At 37.4% G+C, this 18,287-nt stretch overlaps 2 protein-coding genes across 2 annotated transcripts; one reads left to right on the top strand and one right to left on the bottom strand.

The window, feature by feature from the left end:
- The first annotated feature begins 3,767 nt into the window (after nt 1–3,767).
- LOC114358295 (uncharacterized) lies at nt 3,768–10,019 on the top strand. Its single transcript, XM_028312228.1, has 4 exons — nt 3,768–3,889; nt 4,459–4,691; nt 6,497–6,610; nt 9,796–10,019. Exons 2-4 carry the CDS (start codon nt 4,465–4,467, stop codon nt 9,953–9,955), a joined length of 501 nt encoding a protein of 166 aa, XP_028168029.1. The 5' UTR covers nt 3,768–3,889; nt 4,459–4,464; the 3' UTR covers nt 9,956–10,019.
- A 3,455-nt stretch (nt 10,020–13,474) lies between these two features.
- Nucleotides 13,475–17,723, bottom strand: LOC114358296 (uncharacterized). Its single transcript, XM_028312229.1, has 5 exons — nt 17,589–17,723; nt 16,085–16,480; nt 15,170–15,642; nt 14,515–14,625; nt 13,475–13,676 (listed from the first exon to the last, which is right to left on the bottom strand). Exons 1-5 carry the CDS (start codon nt 17,721–17,723, stop codon nt 13,499–13,501), a joined length of 1,293 nt encoding a protein of 430 aa, XP_028168030.1. The 3' UTR covers nt 13,475–13,498.
- Nucleotides 17,724–18,287: the final 564 nt, after the last annotated feature.

Genomic DNA, 18,287 nt, shown 5'->3' with positions numbered 1-18,287 from the left:
GATCTCAGATACCTTTTGACATTTTGGAAGCAAATAATGGGATCACAACATCGTCTAGAAAGAAGAGAGAGGATGAGATAGGGAATTATGAAAATGATTCCAGATTGTACCATTTCTACAAGTATGTGGAAGGGGCTTTGGATGGGTAAGTGAAATTACGTGTTTTTCTTTGTAAGTCAATAAATATTGACAATTCATTATGGACAGAAAATTAAAATACGAATTCGCATCTGCACCAGAACCATCGAATACATTGATGGATTAACTATTATAAAACAGTGTTTTAACTCTTAACAAAAATGATACACAGAAAGACCAGTCGTACAAGTTTGAAGTACTATTTTAAAGTAAAAATTTTAAATTATTAATAAAAAAATATTTTAACTAATTTAAAGTAGGTACTAGGTATGTCTAATTATTAATAGAATACCCATTAACGTTTAGACATACCTAGTACTTTTTCAGAATAATAAAAAACATGTGAAGCAGGTTTTCGCCCATTTTCAGACAAAAAATCCAGACAAAAATCCCTATGTAAGTTTCCCTATAAAGCTTTTTGTCAAAAGTTCTAAGGAATGTAAAGATAATGGATGATAGAACAATTCATTTCCTACCAAAACAGAATGAAGCTTACTGCTCCTGCCTGCATTGTGGTTTAAATCAACAGAAAGATACTGTCGATTTATATATCCAGCAATTATACGTCGGGAAGCAATTTTCACATTTTATTTAGTCGATTCCCATTTTCCGAATGTCATACTGTAATTTATTGCTATTTACTCAACGGAATAATAATAACGTTTGTTTAACTCAGCGTTGGACTTTGTTCATTAACATAAATTGGTATTTAAATTGCGAATGGAAGAATAACATTTTTATTGTTAGAGTAAATAAGGCCCGGCTTCCACCAAGGTGCTGTGGAGACGAGAGAATATGTGCGGTGAAGCTAGCAGGCTATTTCCATCAAAGCGTAGCGGAGAAGAGCGGATCGGTGCGGAGATGAGAGGAGATGTGTGAGCTGTGCGTAGCTGTCAACTATCAGTCTATTGCTATCTATCGCTTGAAGCCACGTATGCCACGATAGCCGAACGGTGAAGGGATCGGACTGGCCGACTCGTGATCCGGGGAACGCGGGTACAGTTTCCGCCGCTCAACTATTGTGGTTAGCCCACTCGTGATACAAGCATATTTAGTTTAGCACGAGGGGCTAATGAGACTATTAGTAATTTGTTTAAAAAGAAATTACTAATTAATCTTTACATTAAAATAAAAAAATCTATGAAACACAGCACCGCTCCGCACTCTACGCACTGCGCCGCCACCGCTGTCAAGTTCTAGAAAAACAAGTGAGTCCGACACTTCTCCGCTCTTCTCCGCCTATACATTTCCACCATATCAGAGCGGAGTGGAGATGTGCGCAATAATGGATTCTGATTTGTTATACAAAAAAACTTCTCTGCTCCGCTCCGCACTGCTCCACCTTGGTGGAAGCCAGGCATAACTTACGGACAGGCCACGGCTTACAACTTGAGAGTTGTTGTTTATCGCGATTTCGTTAAGTAAGCTCAATAATTTTGTTTTTGGGTTTATTTATAGTATGTGAAGTACCTAAGTTTTGTTTTGCACGTTGGCAACTTATAATCAAGTCAAAAATAAGATGAATAAATAAATGTTGTTTTATCAAAAGCATTTAATTTTATTAACAGTTAGGTTACTCGTTATAAACAAACTACAAACTATTGTGCACATATCTATTTATAAGAGATCTTTTACTTCATTCACATAGACCACAGTTTTAACATAAAGATCGCCTACAAGGTTTTCCACATCAACCGTCCTGCGCTCCCTGTCTGGATGCGTCCAGGTGATTCTAGTGACCTTCGCGAGATCTTCAGTTTACTTACACAAGATCTTGTAATCTGAAGTGGCTACTCGAGGTCTACCGCTAAGACCTCAGTTTCTACGAGGAATAAATGTTTATTTATAGTAATAATCCTGTCGTGCCGACGACCTCATAAAGGTAGCAGGAAGGCGCTGGATGCAGGCCGCTACCAACCGGCCATGGAAATCATTGGGGGAGGCCTATGTTCAGTAATGGACGTCCTATGGCTGAAATGATGATGATGATGATGATGGATAATCTTGTAAGATATTTGGTAGGGTAAGCTCGTTAGACGTACTTTTTAAATATTCCTCACCAATGATTGCAAATGTTTATGTATTCATTCCAGTTTCGGTCACAACGGTACCGCCTGCGTGTTTCGGACGCTGTGTCAACTTGGAGCGGAACCACTACACTCTACAGACGATGATCTGCTGCATGAGATAGCTGCTTATGTTCTAAAGTGAGTTATTTACGTTCATGTTTTCTGTTAAAAGTACAGACCATCACTGCAAGATAACTGGTCTGTCGACGTACCTATAAAACGCTCTACATCTTTAGGATTCCCTTTCATAATAGTCATCATCATCATGGGACACGCGTACCACTGTAACGCAACTGAAGTATCCCAGGCTGGAAAAACGCATTGGGCACGCCTGATGTTCGCATGTTTGTCCTTTATTCGCCTTTTACAATATCCACGTGTAGAGTGACTGGTTCTATTATAGGTACTTTTCCGAAACCACACTGCATCTGACTTTCGAAATATTTTCAACCATCTAAATCTTCTAGGCAAGCTCACTTCATTAAAGATCGCATTTACACTGTATCTGCTTCAAAGCCAACACATTAAATATTTAACAAAAGCTTAATTATGTTCAAAAAACCGGCCAAGTGCGAGTCGGACTCGCACACCGAGGGTTCCGCCGTACAAACGTAGCGGTTTACAATTTATGACGTATTAACGTTTTCTTTTGAGGTACGGAACCCTAAAAATTAATAGGTATCATAGAATTTACATCACTAAGTTACAATCCAGAAAAATTCTAATTATTTCATTTTCTCAACCAAGGCGTACTTACATGTCTGTTACCTGCTAGTGAATTGATTGGCCACATCATAATGCGTGTTGATGGGTTGGTAACCGCCTCGTTTGCCCCGTTGATTAATCCACAATGGCTATACATTACTGATTGCCCCCGCTCTGTCGTCGAGGTCAATTTGAAATGATCATTTGGATGACTTAAGTTAGGAACATGGAATAGGAATTATCGAATTCGATTACACTTTCTTGAAGTGTTTAAGCTTAGATTAACACCTAGATAGATACGTTAGATAGAGAGGATAGTCCTCATACAAGCGCTTCGTCTAAAGTGAGGAAAAATCATGTGCCATCCATTGTCATCTTACGTCGTCGTATGTATGGAAAAAACTAAGCCAGTGCGCTAAATAATTTCTTGCGCTTACCTACTATCCATCTACTTAAGAAACAATATGCATAAAGTTATATGTAAAGTATTTTTTAAATACATTTAATGTAGGTAAGTGAGTAGGTCGTGGCTGTACATGATCTGTCAATCATCACGTAAAACTATGTCACACTACTATAATTTACTAATTAATTTACATTATTTGCGGCTGNTAAATCCAATGAAACTGAAAACCAACTTTCAAAAAGAATATACCTAATATCCATCATCAATGTTTGCGAAGACACCACCAAGTCTATGTACATATATCCGCCTTTATTTTTTGAACTTGTAAACTAACAGTAATGTATACAATACATTAGCCAATGGCTATCTCCATTGCAACACGGAATGCAAACATCTTAGCCATTCACAATCTCACTCGTGGTTTAGTCGCTCGTACACCACCATGAAGAATAACCTCTTAATTCTTTCAAATATCTTATTTTTCGTCAGCTGTGTGAGTGGGACGACGATAGACGATCCAATACATAGGAGCAAGAGGCAACTACTATTTCCAAATTCTACGTTGCTACAGGTAAATAAAGTTAACGGATTTTTTATGAACCGTTAAGTCTGCATCCTTCCTAACATCCGGTTTGATGTCCTGAATTAAAAATTCATTGATATCACGATCTCTTTATTAGAGCTTGATTTGGAAATGTATGCTAATCATTGTTTTGACGGTACTTTTACTCACTGAATTTCACCTATTGTTCTGTCTTTAATCTTGATTATGAATCAGCACACGCCGCTGTAATCTTTTTGACTGATGGATATAGGTCGCACTTAGACTAAACTATGACCTAAGTCCCGATTATTCGCCAATTGTTTTATGATAAGATTATTTAAAGGCAAGGGCTACTAAACTACTTTTACCAATAGCTATCTCTACTGTTGCTAAATCAGTTTCAAATCAAATCACACAATGCATAAAATCAAAAGCTTTGACATCGTCCTGTTGCCATAATCGCCACAATACCAAATAATGATACCCGCGGGACTGTTAAAATGTGACGTCCATTGATTGATTGTTCCCCCAACATTAGCATTTGACCAAACATTTGCTCATTCCAATTGGCTCCAACATTGGCTGTTATTTTTCAGTTCAATATGGGTATTGGAACGCCGTCTCCTGCTGCGCTTATAAACGTCAACTGGGCATTCCAGGCCAACTTCCAACTGCCTTGGAATAGATCTCAGATACCTTTTGACATTTTGGTCGCAAATAATGGAATAACAACATCGTCTAGGAAAAAGAGAGAGGATGAGATAGGCGATTATGAAAATGATTCCAGATTGTACCATTTCTACAAGTATGTGGAAGGGGCTTTGGATGGGTAAGTGAAAAAATTACGACTTTTTCTTTGCAAGTCAATCATCATCATCATTTCAGCCACAGGACGTCCACTGCTGAACATAGGCCTCCCCCAATGACTTCCACATCGCACGGTTGGTAGCGGCCTGCATCCAGCACCTTCCTGCTACCTTATCACTTGGACTTGTAAGTCAATAAATATTGACAATTTATTATGGACAGAAAGTTAAAATATGAATTCGCATCTGCATGAGCATAGACATTGATGGATTATTATTTATCAGTACACCTGTTTTAACTCTTAACAAAAATTATAACTACACAGAAAGACCACTCGAATAAGTTAAAAATCCATTTAATAATGTGTAGAAGAGCTTTTAGTGAAGGCTTTCGCTCATTTTTTTAATTCATTTTCATACCAAAATGTCACCAAGTCTTTAAGAAAATTGCCATGACTCGCCTAAAAATATGAGTTTACCTAAAAGTTGTTTCTTCACAAATCAAAACAAAATGGATTTTTCTGCTCCTCTCTGAATTGTGGTTTAAATCAACAGAAAGATACTGTCGATTTATATATCCAGCAATTATACCTACGTCGGGAAGCAATTTTCACATAAATTTATTTAGTCGATTCCCATTTTCCGAATGTCATACTGTAGGTAATTTATTGCTATTTACTCAACGGAATAATAATAACGTTTGTTTAACTCAGCGTTGGACTTTGTTCATTAACATAAATTGGTATTTAAATTGCGAATGGAAGAATAACATTTTTATTGTTAGAGTAAATAAGGCCCGGCTTCCACCAAGGTGCTGTGGAGCAAGCTAGCAGGCTATTTCCACCAAAGCGAAGCGGAGAAGAGCGGAGCGGTGCGGAGACGAGAGGAGATGTGTAAGCTGTGCGTAGCTGTCAGCTGACAGTCTATTGCTATCTATGAAAAACCGCACATCTACGCACTACTCCGCTCTTTTCCGCTATTCTCCCCTCTTCTCGGCTCTTCTCCGCTCTTCTTCGCTCTTCTCTGCTCTTCTCCGCACCTTCATTCTCTAGAAAAACAAGTGAATCGCTCTTCTTCGCCCTTCTCCGCACCTTAATTCTATAGAAAAACAAGTGAGTCAGAAACTTATCCGCCGATCCATTATTCCACCGAATCAGAGCGGAGTAGAGATGTGCAAATAATGGAATCTGATTCGTTATTCAAAAACCTTTTCTGCTCCGCTCCGCACTGCTCCGCCTTGGTGGAAGCCAGGCATAACTTACGGACAGGCCACGGCTTACAACTTGAGAGTTGTTGTTTATCGCGATTTCGTTAAGTAAGCTCAATAATTTTGTTTTTGGGTTTATTTATAGTATGTAAAGTACCTAAGTTTTGTTTTGCACGCTGGCAACTTATAATCAAGTCAAAAATAAGATTAATAAACCAAAAACATTTAATTTTATTGACGGTTAGATAACTTGTAGTTAATAAACTACAAACTATTAAGCACTTATCTATAAATATATCTTTTACTTCTACGTACAAGCTCTCCTTCAATTATTTCCACAACCGCCGGTCCTGCGCCGCTTGCACCAGGCGCTTCTCGCAACTTTCGACAGTTTGTCAGAAGTCATTTAGTAAAAAGCTTAGGTACCTACACTACACTTTCTAGTCCGTGGTAGCCACTTGAAACTTTTTTTATAATAATGATTTTTTTATTTATATATTATTGAACTTAATTTTCTTAAGACTAGCGCTGCAAAGTAATCGGTGGGTCGGGTATAAGGTCATATTTGATCTTTTTTATATTCCTCACCAATGATTGCTAATGTTTATGTATTCATTCCAGTTTCGGTCACAACGGTACCGCCTGCGTGTTTCGGACGCTGTGTCAACTTGGAGCGGAACCACTACACTCTACAGACGATGATCTGCTGCATGAGATAGCTGCTTACGTTCTAAAGTGAGTTATTTACATTCATGTTTTCTGTTAAAAGTACAGACCATAACTGGAAGATCACTGGTCTGTCGATGTACCTATAAAACGCTCTACATCTTTAGGATTCCTTTCATAATAGTCATCATCGTCATAGGACACGCGTACCATTGTAACGCAACTGAAGTTTTTAACGTACACTTCGCAGGCTGGAAAAACGAATTGGGCACGCCTGATGTTCGCATGTTTGTCCTTTATTCGCCTTTTACAATATCCACGCGAGGAGTGGCTGGTTCTATTATACTTTTCCGAAACCACACAGCATCTGACTATCGAAATATTTTCAACCTTAAAGCTCACTTCATTAAAGATCGCATTTACACTGTATCTGCTTCAAAGCCAACACATTAAATATTTAACAAAAGCTCATGTTAAAAAATCTACATCACTAAGTTACAATCCAGAAAGATTCTAATCATTTCATTTTCTCAACCAAGGCGTACTTACATGTCTGTTACCTGCTAGTGGATTGATTGGCCACATCATAATGCGTGTTGATAGGTTGGTAACCGCCTCGTTTGCCCCGTTGATTAAGCCACAATGGCTATACATTACTGATTGCCCCCGCTCTGTCGTCGAGGTCAATTTGAAATGATCATTTGGATGACTTAAGTTAGGAACATGGAATAGGAATTATCAAATTCGATTACTTTTCTTGAAGTGTTTAAGGGCATTTCTACGGGGACGACCGATCGACCTACTGGGGCGAAAAAAGTACCTTTAAAATTGAAGTACGGACTTGAAAAAAATCACACGTATTTATAGGACTCTTGACTTGACGGAGAGCATATTCAGAAGANATGTTTGACGGTGTCCAGATACCTTTTAGCAAAGTCGTGAAGAACCTCGGCATTCACATCGATAGTGCTCTCACATGGACAACCCAGATTGGGGAGGTCAGCAGGAAGGTGTTTGCGGCTGCAGCGTCAATAAATAGGTTGCGAAACTTTTTACCCATACCCACCAAAATTGCTCTTGTTCAAGCTTTACTCTTTCCTATTCTCGACTACGCCGACTGTTGCTATCCTGACCTTAACGAAACCCATTTGGCTAAGCTCGAGCGCCTCCAAAATTTTTGCATTCGTATAATCTACGGCCTGCGAAAGTATGACCATGTTTCTGAGTACCGAGCCCAGCTAAAATGGTTACCGATCAGACGTCGGCGTGACTGTCACATCCTATCCCTTCTTTTCTCTATCCTCTTTAACTCAAAGATTCCACCATACTTGAAGGAGCGTTTTCAATTTATGCAGTCGGCTCTGGGTCACGAAATGCGGTCGTCAAAAAAACTCCATCTTAATTTTCCTTCTCACACCTCCCATTCCTATACGCGATCTTTCACTGTTCAAGCTATCCGTCTATGGAACGCCTTGCCGATGTCTATTCGGCAATCTGAGTCACTTCCTATTTTTAAGAAAAGACTCAAGTCTCACTTCCTCACGTTGCTACCTTAATTTCCCTACATCTCTATTCCTTTTAGCTTCTTAAAATTCCTATCTATTTTCTGTTGGCTATCTAGTTCTATCTTTGGTTCGTATCAAGAATTGTATGTGTATGTATATATTATATGTTATATGTATATGTATGTATATATTAATATATTTTATGTTATTTGTATGTATTATTTTGGGTTAAATTTTACACTTTTGTTTATTATTATTTATTTCATTAGTGTCGACACCGCCTTCCCCTTCATCTGTTTTAAGTAACTGTCCTCTCTATAGGTTGTCTGGAAGAGATCGCTTCATAGCGATAAGACCGCCTAATTGTACCTTATGTGTTCCTTTTCTTTCTGTTTCTTTTTACAATGTGGTGTGCAATAAAGAGTATTTATTATTATTATTATTCTCTTTATTAACTTTGGTTCTTAATTTTAAATATTATTATTATTACTAAGTGCTTTCGTTCATTGTTCATTAGAGACAGTTTTTATTAGGGTTCCGTAGTCCTGACAAGGAACCCTTATTTATATAACACGGCTCTGTCCGCGTGAATTTCATTTTGTCACAGAAATACTTTATCATGCGCATTCCTGTTTAAATACGAAACCCTAAAAACCGGGAAAAAACAATCGCATGTCTTTCACTAAATCATCTCTATGGTAAATTTCGTTTAAATCAGTTCAGCGATATCAAGCATAGTTTTCGAATTTGTTTTGCTTATTATTCTCAGCACTGGAAAATGTATCATCCTGAAGTACCTAGTGACAGGTTAATCTTAGAAAGTAGTATTACATCAGACGAAAATAGCTCTACAAAAAGCTTTCTAAAACCAACTCACGGATAATCAATTAATGATTAAAATGATTATTCCCTCTGCAAGTGCATTAATTGATTCACCACATCATAACGCGTGTTGATTGATAACCTTGCAACCACCTCGTTTACACAATTGATTAAGCCAGTGGCTTTGGCCACTAATTGCATCTCTCAAGTACCTATGTCACTGAATTGATCATTTTGATAAGCATTCTAGACTCTATTGTGAAATGACGATCACAATTCGATCGATTTCGAGCGAGATTAGTCGGTTATATGCTGTTTATCATCATAATTTCAGCCATAGAACGTCCACAGCTGAACATAGGCCTCCTCCAATGATCTCCACATCGCTGGGTTGGTAGCGGCCTGCATCCAGCGCCTTCTTTATACCACTGTTATTATTATAAGGCCATATTATAATCTCCAGTACACGAAAATGACCTCTCTTTTCACCAGGGGCTTTTTGAGCGAGATTCGTCAGATAACAAACCGTATAACAACACCCATATTCACAAACGATGCTTGCTTAAGTGACGCATCAAATGGAACGCACAGCGTTGATTAGAGATCTGTGATTGGTTCGCATGTGACCCTGTGCGTCCACGCGCACTGTGAGACCTCATAGTAATGTTTGTGAATACGGGCGTAATATCATCGTCATCATCATGATTTAGTCTCCCACTGTAAGAGGACGACCTATTACTTACGCTACTGCTTTGGCTTACACTCCCGACGCTGGGACGGGTTGGGAACATCTTATGGTCGCATGTTCCTCCCCCTTAGTTGCCTCCATGACAGCCACGGGAAGAGTGGGTAGTGCCATTCTACTCTATATGAACTACAAGCATAATATATAGTACCTACCTTACTAATGTTTACTTTCTTTTTCAGTCCCAAAAACGATATAGAGCACACGCTCTATTTAGAAGAGATCCATCCGTACGTGACTGCCTACACGCGAGGAGAAAACCAAGAAGATTGCACTAGAATTTATAGTCCCTGTACAATATCACTATTAGATCTTTTCACAAAAGCGCATACTGTTTCATAATAGCAATAGATATTACATAATCCCACCATTAGTGACAAGACAGCTTTAGTTTGAGTTAATTTTAGCTAGCCAACTAATTAAAAATTTAAAATAATTAGCATTTTTATTTCAAACCTAGTCCAGTTTTCTGTGTTAACTACGAGTATACGATTACAATATAAGTTTGAGTCAAGTTGTATAAATGCTACGTTTGTCTATTCGCGGACTTTATGGACAACGGGTTAATCTCTAGCATCTTACGAGATGTCGGTACCTAAGCCGTAATAAATAGGAATCATTTCAGAATATATTATATTCCTCTAGCATATTCGGAACCCTAAAAGCAAAGGTAAGGCAGGCTGGCAAAAGGCCGGGTAGCAGAGAAAATGGCGAAAATGAGGTTTTCATTTTTCATTTTTGAGGTACTAAACAGTAAAATTAAAGGCTAAGATTTTTATTGGGCATAGTTGAGGATATTTTCTAGGGTTATTAATGGATGGAAACACGATTTGATGAAGTTGACTCGATAGAATAAATTCCCAAAGTTACCTCTATTCGTTTTCTATTTATGGTTTTATTTTTAAAATAAGCGATTTGAGATTCTAAATCTTTTACTAAACTAAAGTTCAGAAATAACTTGAGGGCTTTTAACGGATGAAATTTTCATATTGCGTCTTATTTAGTTACTATGTTAAAAAATGTGGAAAAAATCGTCCATGACGGCTTGGACAATCTCAATCAGTCGCGCGGTGGCGCTTATGGAGGAANTCAACGGATTTAACACTAGAAGTGCCGAAGATTACGACCCCCCTAAAAGCGCCGCTGGGTCAATTTTGTCCCAGCATGTATTTTGTAACATTTTTTAGTTTCAGGCATGAATATTATGGTTAAAACTATTTGTAGTGTCCTTAAAAAAAGGTTTATCTATGTAGTTAAATTAATATGTACTTATTTCTTTAAAAATATAAATGTATTCAATTTTAATTTTAAATTATTAAAAGTCAGATATTTTTGGTTTCATTTAAAAATAGTCACATATTACGTGGTGTTATACTGTATTAAAATAATGAAATTAGTACTTTAACTAGTCATTATTATTTTTAAAGAAAAAATAAATATCTTACAAATTATAATGGTTTTTTGTCTCTTATAATGGTTATTTTTCTGTTATCTGTACACAAACAATGAAGTTTTTTACCAATTACAATGAAAGTATGTACGTTTTATCTTCAAAATTTTATAAGTCACACATTTTAAAAATGTATCAAATCATACAATGTATGAGCTGGCTTATGTCTAGAAGCCACCTTCCTACTAATATTATAAATGTAAAAGTTAATAAATATTGATGAATTGAAGGATGGATGGACTGATGAATGGATAGGAAGGATTAATGGGTGGATATATGCCTGGAACTTGAACTAAATGAGTATTGATTCATGGTTAGATCGATGGATGTTTTTTCACTCTTTTACGCAAAAAATACTAAGCCGATCTTAATAAAACTTCGCAGTTTTATTGTTAATACTTCAGAATAACATAATATAGGCTATAATTTAGTATAATATTCAGTTATTTGGTCAAAAAGCAACGATAAGTGTCAAGAAATTAGGTATTTCTATGATAAACTTAATTTCTCACGGGTGAACTCACAGGTAAAAACTAGTACAAAATATTTACATTTCTGCATTGTCACGAGTCACCTAAAGTCTCCTCGCCTCTCCACTTTCGTATCTCCTCGAAAAAAGGACTATTCATCGAATTATTGTGGCAAATACCAGGGTGGGACAAAATTGACCCAGTGGCGCTTTTAGGTAAAACCGATTTAAAAAAAAATCTATTAATGTTATATTATCAAAAACATTAAAAAATGATAAAATTCAATAAATCAGAAAAAGTAAAAAGTTTCATGGACTTTCGTTGAAAAATAAAAAAGTTAGAGAGGATCAAACTCGCGAGTGGGACAAAAATGGGACAGCGGCCTTTCTAGTGTTAAAACTGGAGTTCATATGACTCCTTGTAGACTTGAGTCTCTAGAGCGTCCCTTCCTCCACCATGCGTAAGAATTTTCACAAAAATNCAAAAAAGCCTTAAGGCCTATTCAGACCTAAGCGGTATTCGCTACCGTCTGCGGCAGAGAAAACGCTCTAGCCGCGATACTTGATACTAAATACCTGAGCGAAACCCGCGCGGTATATACCTCTACCGACAGCGGCACTTTTAGATTATGAGATCTGACCTGTTTTCTTGCAGTAATTTTCTCGAATTTTGACCATCTTAGACATGATAAAAATGCATTTTAATGAATTAAACATCAAAATTTTCTCAATACACTTTCTTCTTCAGGGTATGCTTATTCTAATGAATACATTATATCTTCTTACTTAAAAATAAATTTGTTGTACGTAATATTAGTTCAAAGTTGTGCCTTCGCGAGTTACCTGGAAATTGGGCTTTCGAAATTCGCTGTTTTCGTAGGCAAAAATCCAATTTGAACGAGATTTTGTCAATAGACATTCCGGAAAAACGTATGATAATTACGATGATATAAGTCAAAAGAAGCTATAACAATAAATTATATGACTAAAATCATTTCGAAATCTGCCAAATTCTCGATTTCTGCATGAAAAATGTGACAACGCTCTTAATCTAAGATTGTATTTAAATTCGGAAAAGTAGTGTGATAGATCGTCTTTTGTTCTATGACGGTGTGTAGATGATTCGATATCCGAAATGTTCAAAAAGACGTCCGATCGTCTTTTGTCAAAACAAATGCGTAGTCGGTGCCAAATAGAAAACTGGCATTTTGGAAACAAACAAAAAACATGTGTCTTTATACAGAGTAGTAGCTCCTATTTCTACGAAAGAAGTGCATTAGCATTTAAGTCTGTTCTGGCGTCCGCATGTTTGGACCCTAAACAAGTAAAAAACAAAAGCTTATAGTCATAAGCAGAGTCCGTTTATTTAATCAAAGTCCGAATCGATGCAGCGTGTCCTCTCCGATCTCGGTGATGGCCTTCCAGGATGGAGCTCTCGCACTCCGGGAAGAGCGCCTCGCAGCCGGCGCCCGCGCTTCTGCCGAGGCGCTCCGCCGCGTGGTACTCCACGTCCGTGTGGTGGGACAGCTCGCCTTTTGTCTTTTACATTGTGCTTGTAAGTATTACCAAATTCAAATGCTTCAAAGATGCAAGCGATTGTAGATTGTCTCTTATCAAAAGAGTCGGTGTCGTGAGATAGATCGTCTTTTGTTTCACAATTAGGTACGCAAATTGTATCAAAATTCGTAAAGGGTTGGAGTCATGGACCTATAAAAAAAGGNAGGTCCATGGTTGGAGTATTCGAAATGTGAATGCTTCAAAAATAAGTCCGATAGTCTTTTGTCAAAACAAATGCATAGGATCTAGGAGACTACGAGTATACGGACATCTATGGCCATAGGGCGTGTTATGAAGCTGTGACAGGTGCTATGCACAAATGTAAAGTCTAGGAGATGATGCCTTAAAAATGTGTAATAGCAAAAAGAAAGGCTGAAGAAAATCCGTTTATTTCAAAGCCCAAAGTCAATCAAAGTCCAAATCTATGCAGGGTGTCCTCTCCAATCTCGGTGAAGGTGTCCAGGATGGAGCTCTCGCACTCCGGGAAGAGCGCCTCGCAGCCGGCGCCCGCGCTTCTGCCGAGGCGCTCCGCCGCGTGGTACTCGACGTCCGTGTGGTGGGACAGCTCGTCTTTTGTTGTCGATGGCCTGGAAATAAAAGACAGAATTTTACATTTATGATAAGAGTGGTTTGTAAGAAATTAATATTTTTACGGCCGTCTGGGTTGGTGGTGCACATACCGGATTGAATACCATTTTAAAGGCCCATTCAAACCTGAGCGATATTCGCTGCCGCTGTGGGTAGAGGTACATACCGCGCGGGATTTGCTCAGGTATTTAGTATCAAGTACCGCGGCTAGAGCGTTTTCTCTGCCGCAGACGGTAGCGAATACCGCTTAGGTCTGAACAGTATTATTACCGCATACCCACTGGGTTTTCTCTGCCGCAGACGGTAGCGAATACTGAATAGGCCTTAATGATAATTTGAACTCGAATATACATTATTATACTGATCTGAGTAAATCGTTACAAATCAGCCAATCATTCAAATATATTAGAACATAAAGGCAAACGAAGTATCTAAATAGTAGTTCGTTACCATTATGCCAAAAATTTTCTCTAATTAAAAAGATCCACCAAAAAATGAAATATAATATTTAATTTAAAAACTTAGTCTCAAATAAAGTCTGATGAAACATTATTAGTATGGGATTTCCTCACAAAGGCTAAACACTAAACAGCACAAAATCTGTAAATATGATGGTAATCCACAAAGAACCCGTATTATTGCACCATGGGTATTGCAATGATTAAATTCTTCTAAGGAATCATGTCAATATCCCGTAATAACTTTCCGCATTAACATGGGTACAGTTAATCCGCACAAGCTTCCCCATTTTCAAGGAAATGCAAAATTAATCTCGCTTCACTCGCTTAGATTTTTGCCTTTAAATTCTTTAATGCAGCTACACCGAGATTTACTTACGTGAATAGTATATGACCAATCTCTGCGAGTAACCCGTTTTCGTGGTTGAATGGAACCTCGGCCGCCTCACAGATTGTTCTCAGTAAGCATGGCCGCCCTGAATAGCCGTACCTAGAAGCATAGCGAAGGATTTTTAATGCACAACCTCTCTAAATTCAAAAATCTGGAAAATTCTGTTCAGAGGGAAATTTGAAATTGATGCTCTTACATGCATGGCATGATTGAGCGCACGTAAAAAGGCTCTTGGTAAACAATGTAGTAAGCGCTAGTGGACTATGGAAATCTTGCAAACAAATAAGGCTGAATTATTTTCCTAGTGATTTGATGAGATCATCAAGAGATTCAATTTCTATTTCAATATTTTTTGCGTTTAGTTACTTACTTAGGCTGAGTTGCACCACTAAACTTTGACCGAAACTTTAACGATGATTTTTGTATGGAGTTTGAAAGATTTTTGACGTTTGTTACAGTCAAATTAAGATGGTGCAACTCAGCCTTAATGAGTTATAATTAAGTTGTAACTAACAAAATTGGCAAAGTTCACTAGCGCGGATAAAAAGAAATTCATGAATTCTTTTGACAGTATAGTACAGCATTTTAAAATATATAGGTATGTCAAACCAACCGAACCAAATTATCTACTAAATTTTCTCACCTTTCAACCATGTGCTCGATGATTTTGTAAAAGTCCCATCTATTCATCCTCTGAGGCTCTTTCTCAGTATATTCTCTATCAATCTTCTCTTGTCTTCTTATCGCTTCTTCTAGAGGCAATTCTGTATTTGCTTCATCAACACTATTCAAGACTCCCCCTTCAGAATACAGCGTCGACCTACGTTTTCTATCAAAAGTTATATCCACTAACGTATCATTTTCATTGTCATTATCAATATCAATATCTTCTGTCTCACTCAGCTTTCTAGAATCGTCTACGTCTATCTCATTCCCTTGCTCAGGATTCTCGTTTCCACTGACCATGTCTCTGCTGGAGATAGTATTGGCAAAGCCGTATATCCTGGATGTGTATTCAGTGGAATTGGTGGGCAAGTCATATTGGAATTTGATTACTGTACCGACTGTCACTGATGCTTCTTTCAAGTCGACTGGAATACCCAGACCTATAATAAACTGAAAGAAAAAGTTAGACACTGTTTTATTATTCTGACGAATTCGAAATTTTTGGTTCCATTAAGAAATTCACGTGTTAATGTCTAGTGTTGTCATCATCAATTCAGCTGCAGGACGTCTACTGCTGAAAATAGGCATCCTTTAATATTTTCGAATGTCAACCGGTCACGGTTGACCTCGTGCACTCAATTTTAAAACGTACACGTTCATCAATAGACACTGCCTTTTTCGTAGATATAACATGATAGAAGTACCTATACCTAAACTCAGATTAAACTATCTTATACTAAGATATTTGTATTTGCAATCATTTTAATCTTGAATACTATAAAGGTAGGTAACTGCTGTTTGTTTCCGCAACAAATCTTCTTTAAATATTAATGAAACAAATGGCATTCCAAAATGATTTAACCCTACTTAAACAGCAACATTAGTATCAAACCCCGTTAATTAAATTCAAACTCGATAGATTNTCTAGAGGTAATTCTGTATTTGCGTCATCAACACTATTTAAAACTCCTCCTTCAGAATACAGCGTCGCCCTACGTTTTCTATCAAACGTGATATCCACTAACGTATCATTTTCATTGTCATTATCAACATCAATATCTTCTGTCTCACTCAGCTTTCTAGAATCGTCTACGTCTATTTCATTCTCTTGCTCAGGATTCTCGTTTTCACTGACCATGTCTCTGCTGGAGATAGTATTGGCAAAGCCGTATATTCTGGATGTATATTCAGTGGAATTGGTGGGCAAGTCATATTGGAATTTGATTACTGTACCGACTGTCACTGATGCTTCTTTCAAGTCGACTGGAATACCCAGACCTATGATAAACTGAAAGAAAAAATTAGGCACTGTTTTATTATTCCCTTATAAATGTTATCTGATGAATTCGAGATTTTTGGTTCCATTAAGAAATCCACGTAGATAACACGCGTTAATGCCATCATCACATAAGCCACAGGACGTACGTCGTACACTGCTGAAAATAGGCCTACTCCAATATTTCCGAATATCAACCGGTCACGGTTGACCTCGTGTACTCAATTTTAAAACGTTGACGTTCACGGATAGTAACTGCCTTTTTTTGTAGAAGTATACTTATAGCCTAGACATTAACAAAGTATTCTTCTCATTTGCAATCATTATTTTACTATTGAATACCTTTCTAGGTAACTGCTGTTTGTTTCCGCAACAAATCTTCTTTAAATATTAAGGAAACAAATGGCATTCCAAAATGATTTAACCCTACTTAAACAGCAACATAAGTATCAAACCCCGTTAATTAAATTCAAACTCGATAGAATCCAATTACGTCCGTTATTTCGCTCTTGAACATGTCTAAGTCGAACAAAAAGAGTCGAAGGGAATCTTTCACTATGAGCCGAAAGGAGGGCTGGGAGAACTTAATTGCATTTAAATTCTCGAACAAAAAAATACGCCGCTTCGTTAAGCCGGATCCGTAGTGCAAAGAAAACCATTTACTTAAGTTAAATCAGCTGAGTTATGTGTAGAGGGTGCTTTTTTAGTATGTAGAAATCGCAAAAGACCTAGGATTTTCTTGAGTTAAAAAGGTTTCTTTGAACGAGCTCGACTGCTATAAAAATGTAGAGCGTTTCAAGTAGATAACGGATAATTACATTTAACGTAAGTTGAATAAATCATAGTACTCGTGTGTATCCATAATAATAAACATAAATTGAAAACTAAAAAAGAACGCGAATTAAAAGCGCAGACTAATTTAATGTCATAAAATAATAAACTTAAGTGTGTAATATGGTAATTTTTAGACATCATTATTACTATACAAATAAAGGCCACCTATGTCTGTGACCCCAAATAACCAAAATAAACAAATTTCTGTACGCTTCATGTTTACCTTACACATCAAAAACCGCTGGCAAATCACACATCAGCCTATATAAGAATCAAAGAAAATTACCTGCGTTCTCGCCGGGCCTCCGTCTGGGTACACGAGGTACCTTTTTTGCCGAACCTCCCCCGAAATCGACGTTACACAGTTCAGTAGAATTAACGCTACGAGCGCATGATTTTTGCGTGAGCGGTGGAGCGACATCTTGCAGTATTCGAAATAAAATGGCGGCTGTTTGGGTAGCGCCTAAGGCAGTCGCTCTAATGAACCGTTATGTTGTCCCAGTGATTTGGATGTGCTGAATGCCCCAGTTTGTGTTCGCTGACGGTAATACAGGCTGAAACTATGTGAACGCGTCTTCCGGCGCAGTTTTCTCTTTTTTTTCAGATTTGTTTTTAAATATACCTACCCACTTGTAAATAAAAGCTGAAAAAGCTTCGATTATAATTTTTCAGTACATAGGTCTGTACAGTTACAGATAGCACAAAGTCAAAGGGCTTTTTCCATTTGCATTGCATGCCTATATAAATAGAAATAAAGTGAAATTCCAGCACTTTCCGCTCGGTATTATTAATAAACTTTTGTTTGAATATTCTGATATTATCTTCTCAAACAGAAAACACTAATAATTATGAATATTATTAATTACATTCAAGTAATTAATCGCACAATCCTTTACAATCGAATCCATTTTACTTTATATTTTGTACGCAGATTTTCATAGAGCGAACGGTAAATGATTCAGAACAGATTCTCCGTGATATCCAA

Source organism: Ostrinia furnacalis, unplaced genomic scaffold (genome assembly GCF_004193835.3).
Source record: "Ostrinia furnacalis isolate ACB-3 unplaced genomic scaffold, ASM419383v2 OfSCF3837, whole genome shotgun sequence".
Classification (NCBI taxonomy): Eukaryota; Metazoa; Arthropoda; class Insecta; order Lepidoptera; family Crambidae; genus Ostrinia; species Ostrinia furnacalis.
This window is presented reverse-complemented; position numbering and strand designations above follow the sequence as displayed.

Bases quoted from the DNA above. Each gene is read 5' to 3' on its own strand.
- LOC114358295 (XM_028312228.1), top strand. From the start codon at position 4,465: ATGGGTATTGGAACGCCGTCTCCTGCTGCGCTTATAAACGTCAACTGG. The intron at 4,692-6,496 runs GTAAGTGAAAAA...TATTCATTCCAG, and splicing joins GTGGAAGGGGCTTTGGATGG to TTTCGGTCACAACGGTACCG. The intron at 6,611-9,795 runs GTGAGTTATTTA...TTTCTTTTTCAG, and splicing joins ATAGCTGCTTACGTTCTAAA to TCCCAAAAACGATATAGAGC.